We start from the raw sequence: 22,693 nt of genomic DNA, 5'->3' as shown, positions 1-22,693 counted from the left end.
ATCAACAAAGTCCTAGAACTATACTTTTATCCAGACCGCAAATTATGGACTGAAGTAGAACTGCACATGCTTGACCAAAAATGTGAAAAGTATATGTAGATCACCCCCCACAATAGAATTCAATATAACACAATTGGAAATTCTCTAACAAATCTGACATTACGGACTTGGCACAAACTTAAAGTGACCATGTCACCACAGTATAAGTGCCCTGTCTCCTACATAAGGAGATGGGCGCAGTAATGTAGGTGAGAGCAGTGCTTTTTTATTTAGAAAAAAAATCTATTTTTACCACGTTATGAGCGATTTTAGCTTAATGCTAATGAGTTTCTTAATGCCCAACTGGGCAGGTTTTTACTTTAGACCAAGTGGGCGTTGTACAGAGGAGTGTATGACGCTGACCAATCAGCGTCATGCACTCCTCTCCATTCATTTAGTCAGTGCATAGGGATCCTGCTAGATCCTTATGTGCTGTCTTATACGGACACATTAACGATACTGAAGTGTTTAGACAGTAAATACACATTCCTTCCAGCCAGGACGCGATGTCTATTCACAATCCCTGCACTTCGTTAACGTTTCTGTGGTACTTACAGCAGAGCAAGCATAATCTCGCTGTAACCTGTCATTTACAGCGTGATCTCGCGAGATTACACTTGCTCCCATTTTGGCAAGATGTCCAAGCAATCTTGAGTACATTTCTGGGCAAAGACATTACTCTTACTCTGGAATTAACCCTACTCAATTTAGATAGGTCTCACCAATATATAAACCGTAATTCTATTTTAACACACCTTATAAGCGCAGCAAAGACTTTAATAGCCAGACACTGGAAAGAAGATGAACCCCCTACAATCATTGAGTGGTTAAGAGAAATAAATATGATACAATCTTACGAGAAAACTAAATGGCTATTAAACCAAGATATAGACAAATATGGGACAACTGGATACAATTTTATAAATCTACAGATTTATCTTCCTCCTTATCCAATATCGCAGTTTGAAGACCCATTTACACTTTCATTTGCTTTTAAATCTGAGGCAAGTTGCCTACCCACAAGATCCTCCGCATAGAGATTCAAGGGACTTAATACCACCTCCTATAAGATCAACATAGTATCAATTTTTCGAGACACATTATTATACTTGATTATACTGTTCGAGACGCATTATTATATCAACTGATATATGGCACTGTGAAGATGATTTGTTACCCCCTCCCTTCTTTATTTCTGTATCCCCCCCCCCATCTCTTTGTTTAAAAATCCTTGAAGAATTTACAAAAAAATAAATAAAAAATAAAATAAATTGTGGACGAAAGCCAGAGCGTTAACTACTGCTCTGCATGTTTCATAGAAAGATGTTATATTTATTATATTGATTACGCTTAATTTATTGTCACTGCATAAGTCAAATCGAAAGAAGATTAAGGATCTTTAACCTTCCTTTTTGTAACTACAATTACTTTAAAATATCCTCTTTCAGTTCATGATAAAAACTCAAGAGCAATAAAGCTGGAAGTATAAGAAAAACAAAACCCTCCATTGGAGTTTTTTTATGTTTTAATTCAGTGGTCTCCAACCTGTGGCACTCCAGCCGCGGTGAAACAATGCCCTGACAGCCGCAGCTGGAGAACCACGGTTTTATTGTGTAACAGTGTTAAAGGACTATCAATTTAAGAAGTCTTTTTTTACAGTGACCAACAGAAAATGACCATTTACAGAGTAAAAACAAATCCCTACAAAGCGATCAAATGAAAAATGCTTAAAGGGAACCTGTCAGCAGAATTATGCTGCCCTGTTCACGGGCAGCATTAAACCGTGACAGATGCAATGGATCCACTGAACTATACTCCTGGATTTATAAGAAAACATCGTTTTAATAAGTGTTAGGCTCGGGGAGAAGTGTCTGCTGGGTGGCTCCCTCTGGCTTTTCCCTGCCCGGCTCAGCTTGATTGACAGGTTTCTTCTATTTGTGTATAGAGACCAGAGTCAAAATTGAGGTGGCAGGAAAAGGCCTGAGTGGACCCAATCAGCTTATACTTTTCTCTGAACCGTACACTTATAAAAATTATGTTTTCTCTGAAACGCAGCAGCGATTTAGAGAAAATAATGGTTTAGTGTACTCGGAGCACCTATCGCTATTTTAAGCTGCCTGTGGTTTGGGCAGCAAGAATCTACTGACCGGTTCCCTTTAAGTGTATGTTGACACATAGCGTAAACACTGCAGATTTTCCGCAACGGATTTCATTGCACTGCGGTGCGTGTATTTAATCTGCAGCATGTTAATTTAAGCTTCTCAATCGCTGCTTTTCTGTTGAAGGTTAATCACATTGAATTCAATGTGGAGGTAAAACCTGCAACAAATAGCAAATGTTACCATTTTTGCGGCAGAAAAGCGGAGATATCGCTGCAAAAAACGCAGCTCAGAAAAAAAAACACACCTTTTTTTGGTTTAAGATTAATAAAATGGTTTATACTTACCACCCAGGCATTGTCATAGCGATGATTTTTTTCTGTTCTCCGTCCAGGCCGGCCTCCTGGGATGAGGTTTCATGCCATGTGACTGCTGCACCCAATCACAGGCTGCAGCATCATCCCAGCAGGCCGGACTGCACGGACAACAGAATGATGCGTTGCCACGACAACGGAGAACAGGGTAAGTATAAACTTTTTTTCTTTTCCAAACCACTGGTTTCCGTAGCAGACATTGCGCCCGAAAAACTGCACCACAATTTGACACGGTTTTTCGGGCAGAATTCTCTGCGGGTTTCAGGACGGATACGATGTGTACTTTTATGCAGTGTATTCGCCCTGTGTTAACATGGCCTAAAAGTTTTTTTTGGGGATAGAACAGGGATGACTTTATGCAGTAGTGTTTCAAGTAACTGTAATATCAATATATCTGTATACGGAAGAACCACCTGCTGAAAGTCCGTTTTATGGCAAAAAATAGGACAATAATAGCGTTAAGATACAATAGGGCAATGAACGTATACTTTTCATAGTCACTCAATCATATGGAACTGTGACTTTTAATTTATAATCAACTGCCCTTGCCATGGGTATTCATACACTGTTTTTCTATCTGTTTCTATAGGGACCAAGTATTGTCTAGTGAGTTAATAATGGAGAATGGAAACCAAAGCCAAGCCACTACTCCGTACATTTGGCAGTTTGAAGAATATGGAATTACTGCACTTGTATACTACAGCATTGTGCTGCCTGTCGGACTATTTGTTAATATCACAGCACTGTGGGTCTTTAGCTGCACGACTAAGAAAAGAACAACTATAACAGTGTACATGATGAACGTGGCACTGCTCGACTTAATGTTTCTATTGTTTGTTCCCTTCCGTATAATATACTATGCCAAACAATCCTGGCCCTTTGGAGATATATTCTGTCGGATCATGGGTGCTATCACCGTTTTTTACCCGAGCGTCACATTATGGCTGCTTGCCTTTATAAGTGCGGATCGATACATGGCTATTGTCCAGCCTAAGCACATCAAAGAACTTAAGAACATTTCTAAAGCAATGACGGCATGCTTTGGGATTTGGATAATGACCATTGTAACCACAACCCCTTTGCTTTTTGTGTATGAGGACCCTGATAAAAAATTTAATTTTACCACTTGTTTTAAACTTTTTGACATCGTCCACTTAAAACAAAACAATCTGCTGAACTTTGCTCGCCTGATCTTCTTTTTCCTGATCCCGCTGCTAATTATGATAGGGTGTTATAGTATCATAATTTATAGTCTACTCAGTGGCAGAACTTCTCGACTCAAACCTAAAGCAAAAAAGAAGTCAATACGCATCATAGTGACTCTCATTGTGCAGGTTCTGGTGTGCTTTGTGCCCTTTCATGTCTGCTTTCTATTAATAATGGTCCAGGCACACCAAGAAAACTACATTGCATGGGGAAAGGTGTCCGCCTTCCTGATGAACCTTAGTACATGTTTGGATGTTATCTTATATTACATCGTCTCCAAGCAGTTCCAGGCAAGAGTCATCAGTGTTATTTGGTATAGAAACTATCTACGCAGCGTGCGAAGGAAGAGCATGAGATCCGGCAGCATCCGCTCCTTGAGCAATGTCAACAGTGAAATGATGTGATCAGTGTATGTTTTTATACGTATATACGAAATAAGTGTACATTATATTTTTCTATTAACCCACGGAAATTAGATTTTTTTTTTGTTTGCACTATATCATAGCTTATACAAGACAACAAAAGATAAAAGAAAATTAAAAAAATGTTTTGCAGATGGTAATATTTACATTAACTACAATTTGTTTGGCACTGTATAACATTACAAAAATGCTGGGTCAATGGTCATGCTTGAAGTCAATGGGTGCGTGAAAATCACAAACAGCACACGGGAGCACTTCCGTGGGACGCGCCTGATTCGCGCAACAGCAGGACAAATTATGAATGAAAACAGAAAAGCACCACGTGCTTTTCTCTTTACAAACATAAAAACAGAGTGTCATAATGATGGTGGCTGCGCGAAAATCACGCAGCCACGCATCATGTGGTGATGACACACGGAACTTTTATGGAGCTTTTGCTCGCGCAAAACGCACACGCTTGTGTGAATCCGGCCTTAGATGCAGTACCACATGGAAACCCATGCCGCCTCAACACAGCACCCGCAGAGGGAGAAACCCAGCAGTACAACAGCACCCCTGCTGCCAGGCTAAGCCCCTTGGCTCTGCCCCCCCCCCCCACCAGACACAGCACCAGGGACCCCACACAGCATCATAATATTGTACTATGGTCTGCCTTTGTTCATATCATAGTTAAAGAGAGTCTGTCTTCACATTTTCACCTCCCAAACCGCTATACAGGAAAGGATGATCATTTTTCAAACATACCTCATAAGTCAGCCCATTGTGAGCTATTCTATGCAGGACACTTCCTGGATTGTAGAATTCTTTAGCGCTCATTTTTATAAGGCGCCCGGAGGAAAAGAAGCATTTTTTTTACGGTTCATGATGATCTGACTTGGGCAACATACAGTAGATATGTTTGAAAAACTATCATCCTTCCGTATATAGCGGTATAAGACGTTTTAAAAAGGCGAAAACAAAAGCGAAAGTATCATGTTGCAGTTTTTTGTTTGTTAGGTCTTTGAAAGGTTTAAAAAGTTGTGGTTGAGCTTTTGCACAAAAGAAATGAACTACATATTATAAATATAGAATTGTAATGTAATTCAAGTTACGCCTAATAGTTTCACAATGTACAGATGTAACAAATTACATCTTTATCAAAAACACTTTAATTGGAAAACGAGAGAAAAAAAAAAAAAAGACTTACAATCCAGAAGGCAGAGTACTAAGAGTTATACCAGCCACAACTTCTACAGCTTCAACAAGGAGGATATCAAAAAGCGCTGAAAGTATCCAGGTCCCAAGCAAATACGACTGCAACAAACAATAACAAACAAACAAAATAAACGAACCATAGCGGAAAAATGCATTGTTCAGAGCTGACATTTCACTATATTTGTGATCAAATACTGTGACACCTACCGACTCTTTACAGACAACTAAATATTCTCCCACTTAAGGCCCTATTACACCGGCCAATTTTGGCAGGTGCAACGAGCGCCGAACAACAAGACAGCCCGTTGATTGGCGCTAGTTTTCTCCTGTCACAAGGAGCTATGGATGGGGATGAGCGGCCGTTACTACGATCGCTCATCCCCATACATCATCATGTTGGCGGCGTGTATCCCTGTTTACACAGGAAGAGGTGATGCCGACAACAATAATATTTTAGTGTTTTAAAACTATACGATCAGCAGAGGATCCAGCGTTTGCTCGTTCATCTGCTGATCGCTGCCCTGTTTACACAGCGCAATTATCGGCAGCGAGTGTTCTATGAACGCTTGTCTGCCCGATAATTGCCCAGTGTAAAACCCCCTTTAGGCCAGTAGCCCACTAATAATTGTGACAAACAAATTAGATAAGCCTCAATGCATTGAATTGTTGGGACAAAAATTGCACCGTATATAAATCCCAGTGCGCTATAACAAAACCTTATCAGGAAGTTACCTGAAATGAATGGTTTTATCTATTTTGCCCTTGTTCTGGTGGTTCTGCTACCCGTCTCATACAAAGATACAAGACAGTGTGTCCACACAATGGTGTTTTTTTGTTTTTGCTTTTATTTATTTTTTATACAAAACCAAGCTAGGATCAAAAATCAAAACAAAAAAAAACAAAAACACAGGTTTACATGACAAACAAAAGCTCAGCCTCAAAGCAGTGCGCCACGTAACTTCACATATCATGTAAAAATAGTTTGAAGTTCTGGAAGAAACATCAGCACAAGAATTATTCATTGGGAACTTCATAAATTAAAGGGGTTCTTCCATATTCAGATATTTTTTATTTAAATTGGTGGTAGGTGATAAAAATGATCGGCAGTGTCCGACTGCTGGGTCCCCCACCAATCCCGGGAACAAGCTTACGTAGCCGTCCCTGTGCGCCCCATATGAATGGAGAGGTACTGCACATGCTCGGCCACCGCTCGATTCATTTCCCATGTGCTGTCTTACACTCCTGAAGACCCATAGAAAGTGAAAGGAGCGGTGGTCAAGCATGCGCAGTACCGCTCCATTCATATGGGGCACAAAGGAACGCCCAAGTAAGCCCCTTCTTGGGATCGGTGGGGTCCCAGGAGTCGTACCCATACCAATCAGATATTTGTCACCTATCCTGTGCATCAGCTACAGTAGTGTAAAGCACACCCCCACTAGACTTGGGAGAAATATATTACTCAATGATTGATATGATCAATCCAGAGAATACTTCACTAACTTGTAGTCTGGTGGACCAATCAGAGTTTAGCCGATACCAGGGGAACACTTTGGTGTCCTCAAAGTTTTGCCCTTGAAATGCAAGCTACATAAAGGGAATTTAGTCTTTAAAGGGGTTTTCCAGCTTCTGACAACTGATGACCTACCTACCGGATAGGTCATCAGTACATGATCTGCAGTGGTCCAACACCCGGGCCCCTCACAGATAGGCTGGTCCGGTGGCTCCGTGCACCGGACGTACAAGCCGGAAGCAGTTAGCTCCGGCCACGGAATAGCGGCCGAGCTGCAGTACTGAACCTGCAGCACGGCCGCTATGCTATGTACGGAGCCAACTGCTTCCGGGCTCCGTACAATATCCGGTGCCCGCAGGCCACCGGAGCGGCTTATTGGTGCGGGGTCCGGGTGTCGGACCCGTACCGATGACATACTGATAACCTATCCGGTGGATAGGTCATCAGTTGTCAGAAGGTGGACAACCCCTTTAATCAATTTGTAGCATAATTTTAATTATATATATATTATATATATATAATGGAGCAATGACTTACTGTAAATTTCTTACTGCCAAATCTTCTTTCTAATGTCCTAAAATTGTAGATCAGCAAACCACTACAAAAGGTGTCCTTCAAATCTAGACACACTATTCTCCCAGAGATCAGCTTCCATACCTGAAATATTAAAGAATAATTTATATTTTATTGTGTATAGTGGAGTTCGATATGTGGTTATTTTACACACGCATGAGATCACTATGTACAATGTTTAATATTTCCAAGAAGGTGCAGTATGAGGCCAGTAAATCAGTTACATCTTGCAAATACATTTCAGAAGTTACTACTACCCAAGTAACTGGCTGAAATATAGGCAGCTGTGCAAGTATATGTGTAAACATTGATTTGGATGGTAAGTCGGATTCGCACAATAGAGAATTTATTAAGCGATTTGCGGTTAATGAGGAAATTTTAAAACGTTTGCACAGACCTGTTATGCATAGAAATGTGTACCTTTTTTGATTTTACGCCGATACTTTTCTTAAAAAGTGGGAGGGGTCTAGTTGAGAGGTGCAGCCACCCACGACCCGACAGATTTTCTATAATTTACGCCAGAGATTGGCGGAAATTTTAGTGGAAATCTACATAAGTACGTAGCTGGCATAGATTTCAATTTATGGCGCACAGACAGCTCAAGATGTACCAAATTTATTAAACGGGGTACAGCTCTTAATAAATTTAGCAAATCTTACTCCAGCGGCATTCTGTTTAACCCCTTAAGGATTAAGCCATTTTTTGCTTTTTCATTTCCCGTCTTCCAAGAGCCACAACTTTTTTATTTTTCTGTCAATAGAATGGTGTGAGGCAGTGGCGTAACTACCGCCGTAGCAGCAGTAGCGGCTGCTACGGGGCCCGCGGCATGAGGGGGCCCGTGTCGCCTGCCGGCACGGGCCCCCACCGTGGCCGGAGGCTCCGCTAGCAGCCGCTGTGGCTGCTACAGCGGGACGCCACTGAACACTACGGCAGAGCAGGGAGGTATCTCCCCGCTCTGCCATTAACTGGTTCCCGACCGCTGGCTGTATTTTTACGGCCAGCGGTCAGGGTCCTTAAAACCCGAGCCATAGACTTTCTGCGGCTCGGGCTTTAACTTGCTGCCCGCGCGATCGGGCAGCTGAATGTCGGGTCTCCGGCTGTCAGGGACTGCCGGGGACCCTGAGGAGAGGATAGAAGCAGCTTTCGCTGCTTCTGTCTTCTCTGATCACTTGTACACAGCGCTCAATGAACGCTGTGTATATGAATAGAGGCAGCGGCCGCGCCGCTGTCTCTATTCCTCCCGGTGATCATGTGACTGGTCACATGATCGCCGGGTGCCGTTAGTGGCAGACTGTTGCTGGGTCTTACTAGACCCAGCACAGCCCTATTAGTGACAATCGTCACTATGAGAGGGCTGATTTCCCCTGTAACTGGGGCTGCTGTGCAGCTCCAGTTACAGTGGGAAAACATGGTGCAAAAGAAAGAAATAAAATATATAAAGTTCCCCAAAGGTCTTTTTTGACCTTTGAGGGACAGACCATGGTAATAAAAAAATAATAAAGTAAAGTGCAAAAAAAATGTAAATAATAAATACACATAAAATACCGACCCCAAAAAAAAACGTTCCCCCCGCCAATCATTGTTGTAACGCTAGCGCTGACCCAATTACCCTAATATAGACATGTAATATATAAAAATTTACGGTAGACAATGACGATCACAAATAAAAGGTCTATTTTAGGGTAAAACTATGTTATTACCAAAAAAAAAATAGCTGAAATGTAAAAAAGCTTATTTTTTTACTATTTTCAAACTTTATGAATAAAAATTCTAAAATAGCAAAAAAGGTGTGTATAAAATTGATAAAAAAAGAAACCTGCATTGTCTACGGAAAAAACGTCGCAAAAATCACGTCGTTAGGACAGGGGATACATGTGTGATCGCTGGCATTGATAAAGAGAACGGGGGACTGAAAGTCCCCTGAAGTTCTCCATCACAAACCTCGGACTTCCGGGGTCTGTGTCGGCAGCTCCGTAGAAATGAATGGAGCGCCGGTCGTGCTTGTGCGCATGCGTGACCAGCGCTCCTTTCATTGTTATTGAGCTGCGCAGACGCCAGAAGTCAGAGGTTAGTCATGGAGAACTTCAGGGGACGTTCAGTCCCCCGTTCTCCCTATCACTGCCAGCGATCACACATGTATCCCCTATCCTGTGGAGATCCTGTGGAGAGGGGATACATGTCTTTTGTAGGACACACTGTATGTCGCCTTTTTTTGGGAGGGGGGACGCTGTATGGCGTTCCCTACAGGGGGGGTGGCTGTATGGCGTTCCCTATAGGGGGGGAGCTGTATGGCGTTCCCTATAGGGGGGAGCTGTATGGCGTTCCCTACAGGGGGGGCTGTATGGCGTTCTCTACAGGGGGGGCTGTATGGCGTTCCCTACAGGGGGGGCTGTATGGCGTTATCTACAGGGGGGCTGTATGCCGTTCTCTACAGGGGGAAGTATGGCGCTATCTACAGAGGGGGGCTGTATGGCGTTATCTACAGGGGGGGCTGTAAAAAGGGCACTATCTACAAGCGGGGGGGGGGGGGGGTTGTGTGACACCCAGGGGAGGGGGGGGCCCCAGTCAAAAGTTTGCTATGGGGCCCAGTCTTTCCTAGTTACGCCCCTGGTGTGAGGGCTTATTTTTTGCGGTGAGGAGTTGTAGTTTTTATTGACAATTTAAAGTACCATATAATGACAACTTAACTTTATTCTGCGGCTCAATACAATTACGGTGACACCAAATCTATATAGGGTTTTTTTTTATATTTTACTACCTTTAAAAAAAAATATTTTTTTTTTTTTTTTAACCATATTCTGGGAGCCATCATTTTTTTCTCTGTATTTATTTATTTTTTTAGAGCATAGGTGACCCAAAAACTGCGATTTTGGCATTTTAATTTTTTGTTTTTATACGGTGTTCACCGTGCTAGTTAAATAATGGTATATTGTAATAGTTCGGCCTCTTACAGATGCATCAATACCAATTTGGTTTATTTTTTTTATTTTTTACATTACTATAGAGGAAAAATGCGAAAAGGTGTTTGTTTTTTTAACTTCTAATATATATTTTTTCACTACTAATAACGAACTTTTTTTTTACATTTTATTTGTCCCCCTAGGGGACTTGAACCTGCGATCACTGTTCCTGCCTATTAGTCCCGGGTGTCAGCTGTAAAACACAGCTGACACCTGCAGCGTATGGGGCATGCTCAGCCCGGGAGTGCGCTCCGCACTTTCCTATAAAGCTTTTCACATACATGTACGTGATAATGTGTCAAGGGGTTAAGACTAGCCTATGAAACACCAGTCTTCAATTTCTCCCAATGTCCTTATGACAAGGCTGCTGCACGAGGCCAGAACACAGGCTAAAAATGTAGTCATGGGAATCCAGCAGCAGTGCACCCCATAGATTAAGGTCTGTAACTTCAAGCAATGATAACTCAGCATAAAAGTAAAATATTATATTATTATAAATTACTTCTGGTACAGGTGAACGGGACTCCTGGCATCATAGACATTTATGATGCTAGGAGTCCCTGCCTCCTCACGGAACTGCCGTTTGGTACTGTATAATTTTGTACGGAACAGCAGTTCCGTGGGTAGGCAGAGACTCTGAGTCCCGTTCACCTGTAACGTGGTCGGGTCGGGAAATGAGGCCGACAAACGGACCGTTTTCACGGCCCGAACTCGGACGTGTACAAGAGGTTTAAGTATCATGTCCCACAACTTCTGACATGTCATTAGTGGAAGTCTGGGCACCGAGACTACCAATCGGTAAAAGTAGGGTGCTGCTGGGCTCTGATGGATGCACAGCAATGTCAGAAGTTGTGAGAAATGATAGTTCTTTGTATAGTGTAAGCATAATGAGTGCACACTTTGAAATTCAACATCTTTTCTCGGGCACATAGGCACTAACCAATATAAAATTATCACAGGTTTTGCCCCGGACCCTTTCAGTGTGAAAAGAACACGGTTGTAGGTCAACAAATCAGTTGAGTTGGCATGTAGTTCATAGGACATCACGTCTATGCAGTTACAAGGCAGTCATACACTTGCACAGAGCTGTCTGGGCATGTTGTTAGCGTGAGCCAATATCACATTGCCGCATGGACGTGGTCACATTGTGTACATACAGCAGGGGCCCTGGGCAAAATCTGTCTTAACTTTAGGTTGGCCAGTGTTATATTTACATTTACAGAACATTTATCTATAAAAAAAAAATAGACTTGAAGCCTGGAAACCCCACAGTTTTATGACTGAGAACAGCTCTGAAAATGGCTGTGGAGGGAAAGGCAAATAAGTGGTTATAGAACAAACTTGCAGCTGTAACGACAAGGCTGTGTACTACGTAAGCTGCTCAATTTTTATATATAAGAGCACAGACACCGCTAGGTCTATTATCACTGGTTTTTCTGAAGAGCTCAGAGACAAAATCTGAACACATGCCTTATAAACTGTGAGCACGCTATGGGTCACACTATTTAAGCTCACTTGAGACAAAGTCAGAGCTCTTTTAAACGTCATAAAAGCGCGCGTGTGTGTGTGTGTGTATGTGTGTGTGTGTATGTGTGTGTGTGTGTGTGTGTGTGTGTGTGTGTGTATGTGTGTGTGTGTGTGTGTGGGGGTGTGTGTGTGTATGTGTGTGTGTGTATGTGTGTGGTCGTTCACAAGACCATTGTTCAAGACCTTAGATAGACGTTACTTACATAGAAACTTTCTATTATTGCTTGCAAATTATACACAAAAAATGACTGCTGCTGTTGAAACAGGAACGCCAGTAGAATGGACAGGGCACTGGGGATGAGTAGGAGGCATTTGGACAAGGGAGCTTTATCTGCAAAAAAAAAAAAAAAGTTTTCATCTTCCACCAGATGATGTAAGGAATAGAAGAGAAACCACTGAGAAACATTACTATTCTGGATTTAAATCAAGTCTCATTGATGGATACTTTTTTTTCTTTAACCACAGTATGGATTTTCTTTCGTAAAAATCTGCAACATATGAATTGTGAAGTTCAAGTGGCTAATAAACTATATGTTTCAGCATTTTTTTAGCTGGACGAGCATCATGCTGGAGAGAGTGAGAAAAAAAATGGCCCCCGTGACTTTCAGACACTTCCACACACTGTTCTGATGCCCTACATGATCAATCTTTACGTTTCCAATTTTGATTCTCCAGCTCGTCGCGTATTTGCTCTTATAATCTGCTGTTGTTTTACCTGTACCTATGAAGGTGTAGTGAAGCTTAGGGCGGATTTACACGAACGTCCGTGCAACGCGCATGCTTTTCACGCGCCTCGCACGGACCTATGTTAGTCTATGGGGCCGTTCAGACTGTCCGTGAGTTTCACGCAGCGTGTCCACTGCGTAAAACTCACAACATGTCCTATATTTCTGCGTTTTTCGCGCAACACGCACCCACTGAAGCACTTCCGTGGGACGCGCGTGATTCACGCAACAGCAGTAAAACTATGAATGCAAACAGAAAAGCACCACTTCTGCGGTCCGGGCTAATTGAAAATAATGGCCGCGGCCATGTGCATGTCCCGCGATTAGTGAGCGGCTCGCGGTTGACAGTCCGCAGCCGGCCGACCCGAAAATCATGGCCGTACACATGGCTACGATCGTGTGCATGAGGCCTTAATATGATCTCCTGATGCTGCAAATTCAACAAATTACCATTTTAGTTCTCTTTACAACCTTTAAAATGTTTTGATCTCTGTTGTGCATAATAATGTGAAACAATGCATTTTGAGTTTTTTACTTCTAAAAAAAAAATCTGTTATCATTAGGAGATTTGTTCAATAAAATTCGCATTATACTCCAACGGTTGATGGCTTGAAGATTATACTGACTGTCATTTGCATCGACTATTTAGGAGAATCAGCGAAAAATAACATTTGCATAATAATTTGGAATGCAGTGTACATTGGAAATGTATAGTCAACTTAAAAGTTTCCCCACTCCTGAATGATCCAGCCTCTGTTCCTGCGTTCCAGTCTCCTGTCTTCCGCTCTTCAAGATGACTACCACAGTCTCCGACTTTGCTACAGAGAGCTTCTTTGAAAGTCTGAGGAATGCCCCCACCCCTTCCATTGCCCTCTGATATAAGAGTGGAGCGGGAAAGCAGGTCCGATGTACAGTAAAAAATAATAATATTTTTTTGGGGGGGGTTGAGGGTCATTTTTAACAAGGTAAACATTGACGAGAGAATTACTACAATTTGGAAGCACGTGAAATTCAGGCACTACCACCTGCAGTCTTTTCCACTTCAGGCTGCCAAACAGGTATCGAAAGCTAATTCAACTTCAGCTATCGTAAGAGTACAAGACTATAAACCTCTGGGAGTATGATTTCTCCAAGATAGAGTTATACCTGACAATGGTCAAAGTCTTGTGCGTAACCCTACCTGATGCGCTAATTCTTCATTAAGTCTTCTTTCACTCTTACTCATGTATGAAAAAATCCTCTACTTTTACTATGAAAGACTCTACTTGGACCAAGGGCTTTCAGCTAAGTGAGCTGGAGAAAAACAAAGTTTCCCAAATAATGTCATATTGTGACCATGTTAAGCAATCTGAAGAAATGTCCACATACAAATTTCCTGTTCCTCCCCTAAATAGGGACTTTCCAGGCAGTCAGACCACTTTTCTACTGTACAAACACGTTGACGGTGGATACAAATCTTACAAAATGACAGACCCACAATCACTAAGGCCCCATGCACACAAACGTATTATTGCGGCCTCACTTCATTTCATGCACACGACCGTGGTTTCCACAGTCTGTGCATTGCCCAGGACCCTGGACCGCAAAAAGAAAGGACATGTCTTATTATGGCCGTATTTTGCGGTCCAGGCTCATAGAAATGAATGCATGCGGCCATGTGCACGGCCCGCGATATGCGGGCGGCCGCGGGTGACACTCCGTGGCCGTTCGAGCCACAAATCACGGCCTGTGCACAGGAGAAAACAGCTGCCTCGTTTCACACGTAAATGCTCCTCCTCGCATTTTGCGAGGCTTCTCTGACAGCCGTAAATTTTGAGCTGTGCTTCATTGAGTTCAATGAAGAACGGCTCAAATTACGTCTGAAAGAAGTGTCCTGCACTTCTTTTGACGAGGCTGTATTTTTACGCGTCGTCGTTTGACAGCTGTCAAACGACGACGCGTAAATGACAGGTTGTCTGCACAGTACGTCGGCAAACCCATTCAAATGGGCAGATGTTTGCCGACGTATTGTAGCCCTATTTTCAGACGTAAAACGAGGCATAAAACGCCTCGTTTACGTCTGAAAATAGGTCGTGTGAACCCAGCCTAACTGTATTGTACTGTGCATGCACATCTGACATGGTCTAGAATGACGTGCAGAGACCTATACATTTGAACACCAGGGGGTGCTATTACAACCAAATAACTAACATATTTCTGAGAGGAAACATTTTATTAATAACAATACTTTACGAAGTTACTCAAAAATGTATTTAGCGTTTACATATTGCCATTTCTATTGATCGCACAACACCTTTAGGCTGGGTTCACACGACCTATTTTCAGACGTAAACGAGGCGTATTATGCCTCGTTTTACGTCTGAAAATAGGGCTCCAATACGTCGGCAAACATCTGCCCATTTGAATGGGTTTGCCGACGTACTGTGCAGACGACCTGTAATTTACGCGTCGTCGTTTGACAGCTGTCAAACGACGACGCGTAAATGGACTGCCTCGGCAAAGAAGTGCAGGACACTTCTTTGCCACGTAATTTGAGCTGTTCTTCATTGAACTCAATGAAGCACAGCTCAAGATTTACGAGCGTCTCAGACGGCTCGCAAAATGCGAGGAGGGGCATTTACGTGTGAAACGAGGCAGCTGTTTTCTCCTGAAAACAGTCTGCCTTTTCACACGTAAATGACAGCTAGCGTGTGCACCTACCCTTAATAGTATTAAGAAAATGACGACAACGCTCGACTATGCGCCTTCCACTATTATTGCTAGAAAAAATAAAATACAGAGATTTTCTGATGTTACACAATAATAAGAAAATAAACTCTGCAGAAAGTGACTTCTGGGAATAGGATTTACATAAAGGCCATTGCGGCTAAAAGTTGCAGTTTATATCTGAACATTTCCCTTGGCCAGACATACTCAAAACATACAAAAAGTAACCCTTTTAGGCCCCATGCACACGACCGTAAAAACTCCCGTAATTACGGGCCGTAATTACGGCTCGTAATTACGGGCCCATAGACTTCTATTGGCCACGGGTACCTCCCCGTATGCTTACGGGAAGGTGCCCGGGTCGTTGAAAAATATAGAACATGTCCTATTTCAGGCCGTAATTACGGCACGGGCAGCCCATAGAAGTCTATGGGACTCCCGTAATTACGGGTGACTACGTGTGTGCACCCGTAATTATGGGAGCGTTGCTAGGTGACCTCAGTAAATAGTCACTGTCCAGGGTGCTGAAAGAGTGAAACGATCGGCAGTAACTGTTTCAGCACCCTGGACAGTGGCTACCGATCAGAATATAGATAAAGCTGTAAAAAAAAAAAAAAAAAAAAAAAAAAAAAAAAAGGACGTTCATACTTACCCAGAACTCCCTGCTTCTTCCTGCAGTCCGGCCTCCTGGGATGACGTTACAGCCCATGTGACCGCTGCAGCCAATCACAGGTCAATCACAGGCTGCAGCGGTCACATGGACTGCTGCGTCATCCAGGGAGGTCGGGCTGGATGTCAGGAGAGGGACGCGTCACCAAGACAACGGCCGGGTAAGTATGAATTTCTTTTACTTTTATTACGGAAAGGGCTGTCCCTTCTCTCTATCCTGCACTGATAGAGAGAAGGGGCTGCCGATTAGTGCAGTGCAATTTTGCAGCCAAAAACGTGCCCGTAAATACTGGTGCAATACGGATCGAATACGTGTGACCAAGGACCCGTATTTACACCAGTATTTACGGGTGGACAAAAATACGGTCGTGTGCATGAGGCCTTAGGCCTCATGCACAGGACCGTGCTCGTAATTACGACTCGTAATTACGAGCACGGGCGGCCACGGGCAGCCGGCCGCTTTTGCGAGCCGTGCTGTCATTATAAAGTAAAGCAGCACGGCCCATAAAATGAAAAAATAGAACATGTTCTATTTTTTTAACGGCACGGGCACCTTCACGTGAGAAAACGGGAAGGTACCCGTGACTAACAGAAGTCTATGGGCCCGTTATTGCGGGTCGTAATTACGACCCGCAATAACGGGTGTTTTTACGGTCGTGTGCATGAGGCCTTAGGGAGAGTTCACACATAGTTTTTTTATGAGCTTTTTGACGTGGAAACCGCGTCGGAAAACGCGCTAAAAAACGGCCGAAAATGCCTCCCATTGATTTCAATGGGAGGCGGAGGCGTTTTTTCCCGCGAGCGGAAAAACTGTCTCGTGGGAAAAAGAAGGGACATGCCCCATCTTCAGGCATTTACGCCTCTGACCTCGACATTATCATCAATGGGAGGCAGGGAATGCTTATTTCACTGCGTTTTTTGGCGAAAAACGCAGGCAGAGCAAAATCTAATTCTAAACGTAATTTTGAGGCAGATTTTCCGCCTGCAAAAAAATCTGTGTGTACCCAGCCTTATAGTGAAGTTTACAAAATATTGCCTAAAAAGGTGTTCATTTTATGAAAAGGGTTGTCTCATCGACAATCCTTTTTTGTTAGAAGGGTTTCCTGATGATAAACATTACAGGTTGTCCCACTGCTGGAAATCCCTGCCATCAATTGTGAACTTATAAACCACAGGTCTCAAACTCGGCCGGGTAAATGGGCCTGCACATAGAAAAAATGTGAAGTTGACAGGACGCATGACTTTCAAATTTGATCAAATACAAAATTATTGTTAATCAATTCGTTATTTGAACTACTATAATATTACTACATTACTATAACAGTACTACATTACTATAATAATACTACATTACTATAACAGTACTACATTACTAGAATAATACTACATTACTAGAATAATACTACATTAATAACACTGCTAGGTTTAAACTTACCGAAAGTTTGCGAGTGGACTCCACATGCTTATTTTAACAGTCCAGTTTTCCAGTTTAAGGTGGAGTTCACACAAAGTTTCTTGACAAGATTTTTGACGCGGAAACCGCGCCGCAAAACGCTCCAAAAAACGTTCAAAAATGCCTCCCATTGATTTTAATGGGAGGCGGAGACGTTTTTCCCACGAGCAGAAAAACCGGCATGCGGGAAAAAGAAGGGACATGCCCTATCTTCGGGCGTTTACGCCTCTGACCTCCCATTGACATCAATGGGAGGCAGAGAAAGCGTATTTCACAGCATTTTATGCCCGCGGCACTCAAAGGGCCGTGGGCAAAAAACGCCACGAAAATCGGCATGCAGGCAGAGGACAATCTGCTTCAAAACTCCAAACTCCAAACAGTCTGGCTGCTCATTTTGCAAAATTTGGCAGATGCAAGAATGTCAAGATTGGGCAGCCCCTTTTAGATAGTGCCTTCTGTAGATAATGCCACGGTGCCCTCTGTGGATAATGCCACAGTGCCCTGTCTGGATAATGCCGCACACACCCCTTTGTAGATAGTGCCACACTTTGTAGAAAGTGACACACATATCCCCCTATAGATAGCTCCATTGGGGCTCCCTCTAGGAGTGGAATCTCCAGCCAAAGCGTTGCCGGTACTTAGGCCTAGGATTCCTCTCCTGGAGGAGCCCCTGAGGTCACTAACCATATATGGACAGTGTAGCGTCCATGGCCGCGGGCTGTCGGGTTTGCTCACCTCCCGACGCCCGCAGCCATGGATCCGTGAGCGCTGGTCCCAATATCCTTCCTAGGAGACGCCAGCGCTCACTTCCGCTCTGTTCTGCTGCGTCCCGAAGGGTGCGCGTGCACGCCCGTGCCCGGCCTTAAAGGGCCAGCGCGCGCACAAAGGAAATAGTCATCATCATCAACTGCCATGATTTCCTGGTCTATAAGAAGGCCCCAGGCCTTCTGATCCTTGCCTGAGCAAGTCTATACCAGTCTGTCTTGTAAATGGTTCCTTAGTGTTTCCCCGTTCCAGTTGTTACCCGTGCCCTGTATCTCGTACGGCTCGTTTCCGTGCCTACCAGGGTTGAAGTTGTTTGCCACGTCCAGTGTCTTCTGCCACATCGGATACTGCCCGCCACGTCTGGCGCTAACTGCCGCACCGTGCTGAAGCCACAGCCACTGGACTAGTTCAGGTACCCAAGCGTTCCTATCTGCTATTGACTTTCGTGTAGACTGTGACCTGGTCAGCTGCATCCCCGCTACGGCGGAGCAGCCTAGTGGGTCCATATACCCTGTGATCGTGACAGTACACTCAGGCCATGGAACCCGCTGGCCAGCCCAAGACCGCAGTCCAGAAGATACAGACGGAGATGCATGACGTCAGGATCAACTCCTTGAGGCTGTGAATTCTATCCTGGTCCGCCTGGATCTACTCACTGTTCCACCCCCGGTTCTTCCTCCTGAAGCTGTTGCTGTGCCACTGCCCAATGCTCCTCCTGTTTGTTCGGGATCCACAGTTCCTTTGCCTCTTCCTTCTCGCTACGACGGTGATCTCAGAGAATGTCGAGAATTTCTTAATCAATGCACGGTGCATTTTAGGCTACGGCCTCATCTCTTCCCCTCCGAGGAGGCCAAAGTGGCGTTTATTATCTCCCTCCTTGCTGGCAAGGCCCTCGCATGGGCGAACCCAATCTTGGAGCAACAAGGACCTGTATCCTCGGACCTAGTCTTGTTCCTGCAGTCCTTTCATACCATGTTCGAGGAGTCGGGTCGAACATCCTCTGCCACAACCACTCTGTTGACCCTCAAGCAAGAGGGCTCCACAGTAAAGGAGTATGCTATCTCCTTCCGTACCCAAGCAGCCGAGCTGGCATGGAACAATGAGGCACTGTTGGCGACCTTCTGGCAGGGACGGTCCTCTCACATCAAGGACGAACTGGCGGCCCGCGACCTTCCTTCTACCTTGGATGCCCTCATCCTATCAGCCACTCGGGTTGATATGAGACTCCGGGAGCGCACTCAAGAGGTTTGAAAGGAGAGCCAGGCCCACAGACCAGCACCCTCGGTTCAGAGACCACTACTGTCTTCCCCTAGTGCGCTACCTGAAGAAACCATGCAGATAGACAGAGTCCGGTTATCTGAACAGGAGAAGTAGCGCAGACGCTCCTCTGGACTATGTATGTATTGTGGCCTTAAGGGTCATTTTGTGCGCCAATGCCCACAGAAACCAGGAAACTCCAGTACCTAGGGTTGGTTGGAGAGGCAACTCTAGGTGGAACATCTCCAAACGTTAAAACCTCTTCCAGATTATCGATTCCTGTGGCCATTGTCTCCGGAGAAACGTCACATCCTTCCTCCGCCTATCTTGACTCTGGAGCGGCTGCTAATTTCATCCAGCAGGATCTAGTGGATCGTTTACGTCTACCCACAGTCCGTCTGGAGAGACCCCTGGCTGTTGCCTCTATGAATAGTCTACCATTGCCCGATTCGATTATGCTCATCACGGAGCTGTTGAGACTACGGGTCGGAGCTCTACACTCAGAATAGATCACCTTCATGGTACTACCTAAGGCGATCAATCCTATCCTGCTGGGTCTGCCATGACTCCACCTACACGCCCGGTACTTGACTGGAATTCCGGAGAGGTTCTTCAATGGGGTTCCAGATGCCATAGCCATTGCCTGTCAAAAGTCCGTCCTGTTATGCCCCCTCTGCCTCAATCACTCTCCGGTCTACCATCTCAGTATACCAGTTTTGCAGATGTCTTCTGCAAACGAGAGGCTGAGACGTTGCCTCCACATCGGAATTATGACTGTCCCATTGAACTGGTTCCTAATGCTTCTCTTCCCCGTGGACGAGTATATCCTCTCTCCTTACCAGAGACTTTATCTATGTCAGCCTATATCAAGGAGGACTTGGAGAGGGGTTTTATTCGAAAATCTTCCTCCCCAGCTGGGGCAGGCTTCTTCTTCATTAAGAGGAGAGATGGATCTCTCCGACCCTGCATTGCCTACCGTGGTCTCAACCAGATCACGGTCAAGAACAAATAGTAGAGGGTAACAAGGGGTTGGATCCAGCGCTGTTTTTAGAATAAAACGGAAACTATTTCCAAGTTTTACTGGTCATCTATTAAAAAGGTCCAGAGATGTGGAGTCCTAGTGTGCAGGAAGGAATATCGATCCAGTGGTGGAGCCTACGCGTTTCAGACGTTTGACACGTCTGAAACGCGTAGGCTCCACCACTGGATCGATATTCCTTCCTGCACACTAGGACTCCACATCTCTGGACCTTTTTAATAGATGACCAGTAAAACTTGGAAATAGTTTCCGTTTTGTTCCAAAAACAGCGCTGGATCCAACCCCTTGTTACCCTCTACTATTTACACATCGTGTGCCGACACGAGGATCCGTGCGATGTCTACGACACATAACAAACGTGTCAGGTGAGCTGGAGGATTCCTCCCCCCTATCTCTTTTTCTTCAAGAACAAATACCCGTTGCCACTTATATCCGAGCTGTTTGATCGCATACGAGGAGCCCAAAAAATTTCTAAGCTAGATCTGCGGGGGTCTTATAATCTAATCCGAATTCGCCAGGGTTACACATGGAAGACAGCATTTAACACCCGCGATGGGCACTACGAATAACTAGTGATGCCCTTCGGACTGTGTAACGCTCCCGCAGTATTTCAGGAATTTGTCAATGATATTTTCCGAGATCTCCTCTATATGTGTGTTTTAGTTTATCTCGATGATATTTTGATTTTCTCTCCAGATCTGATGACCCATCGGAGGAATGTCCCTCGATTTCTTCTGCGACTAAGAGAGAATCGCTTATATGCCAAGTTGGAGAAGTGCATCTTTGAAAGGAAGTCTTTGCCCTTCCTGGGCTACATCATCTCGGATCAAGGTCTTAAGATGGATCCTGAGAAACTAAAGTCTGTCCTGGAGTGGCCACGTCCTCAAGGCCTAAGGGCCATACAACGGTTCCTGGGATTCGCCAATTTCTACCGGCAGTTTATTCCGAACTTTTCTTCCCTGACGGCTCCCATCTCCACCCTTACCAAGAAGGGTGTGAACGCCAAGGTGTGGACTCCAGAGGCAGAGTCCACATTCATTAGCCTCAAGAAAGCCTTCACTTCAGCTTCGATCCTCCATCCCCAGGACGTATCTAGGCAGTTCTCACTGGAAGTGGACGCTTCCTCTGTTTGTGCAGGTGCACTTCTGTTCCAGAGGAGATCCAAAGGAAAGGCAGTAGTATGTGGCTACTACTCAAGACTTTTTTCTTCTACTGAGCGCAATTACTCTATTGGAGATCGGGAGCTATTGGCCATCAAATTGGCTCTGGAGGAGTGGAGACATCTTCTAGAAGGCGCAGCTCACCCCATCTTGATCTACACCGACCACAAGAACCTTACCTACCTTCAGTCTGCTCAAAGACTGAATCCTTGTCAAGCCAGGTGGTCGCTGTTCTTCACCCGTTTCCAGTTTCTGCTCCACTAACGTCCCGCTGACAAGAATGTGAGGGCCGATGCCCTGTCCAGATCGTTTGAGACAGAAGACACGGTGGAGTCCCTTCAAACTATCATAGACCCGTCCTGCGTTGTCACCGCTAATCCTCTGCAGATTAGAGACATCCCTACGGGGAGAATTTTTGTGTGGTTGGCAGACAGGAGAAGAATTCTCCGCTGGGGACACAGTTCTAAACTGGCTGGGCACGCTGGTGTCCGTAAAACCCAAGACCTGATCGCTCGTCACTTCTGGTGGCCCACGCTACCTAAAGATGTTCTGGACTTTGTCTCTTCTTGCATGGTATGTGCCTCTAACAAAGTTACTCACTCCAAGCCTGCCGGCCTGCTTCAACCTCTGCCTGTACCCAATGCCCCTTGCAATGGAGTTCGTCATAGACCTTCCTCCCTCTGCAGGATGCAACACCATCTGGGTGGTGGTGGACCGGTTCTCTAAGATGGCACATTTTATCCCGCTGACCGGCCTACCTTCTGCTCCCCGACTAGCGAGTCTCTTCATTCAACACATCAACACATCTTTCGCTTGCATGGCTTGCCTCTTCACATTGTGTCCGACCGGGGGGTACAGTTTATCTCTAAGTTCTGGAGAGCCCTCTGTAAACTCCTAGAGGTGAGTTTGGACTTTTCCTCAGCCTATCACCCCCAGTCCAATGGGCAAGTTGAGAGGATCAACCAGATCATGGAGAATTATCTCCGCCACTTCATCTCTTCACAGCACGATAACT

General features: G+C 44.6%; 2 protein-coding genes across 4 annotated transcripts in view; one reads left to right on the top strand and one right to left on the bottom strand.

Annotated features, from left to right (window-relative positions):
- UBAC2 (UBA domain containing 2) overlaps positions 1-22,693 on the bottom strand; it is a 193,565-nt gene that overhangs the window by 153,194 nt on the left and 17,678 nt on the right. For all 3 annotated transcript variants that reach the window (XM_075852435.1, XM_075852434.1, XM_075852436.1), the window contains 3 exons: positions 12,108-12,235; positions 7,382-7,501; positions 5,327-5,433 (listed from right to left, as the gene is read on the bottom strand). In XM_075852435.1, coding sequence (XP_075708550.1) covers positions 5,327-5,433; positions 7,382-7,501; positions 12,108-12,235 — 355 coding nt within the window. The remainder of the gene's footprint in view (positions 1-5,326; positions 5,434-7,381; positions 7,502-12,107; positions 12,236-22,693) is intronic.
- On the top strand, positions 3,123-4,204 carry GPR18 (G protein-coupled receptor 18). Its single transcript, XM_075852437.1, has one exon. The coding sequence runs from the start codon at positions 3,130-3,132 to the stop codon at positions 4,120-4,122; it is 993 nt and encodes a 330-aa protein (XP_075708552.1). The 5' UTR covers positions 3,123-3,129; the 3' UTR covers positions 4,123-4,204.

Source organism: Rhinoderma darwinii, chromosome 2 (assembly GCF_050947455.1).
Source record: "Rhinoderma darwinii isolate aRhiDar2 chromosome 2, aRhiDar2.hap1, whole genome shotgun sequence".
NCBI lineage: Eukaryota > Metazoa > Chordata > Amphibia > Anura > Rhinodermatidae > Rhinoderma > Rhinoderma darwinii.
Note: the sequence above shows the minus strand (reverse complement) of the source record. Positions and strands in the feature narration are given on the sequence as shown.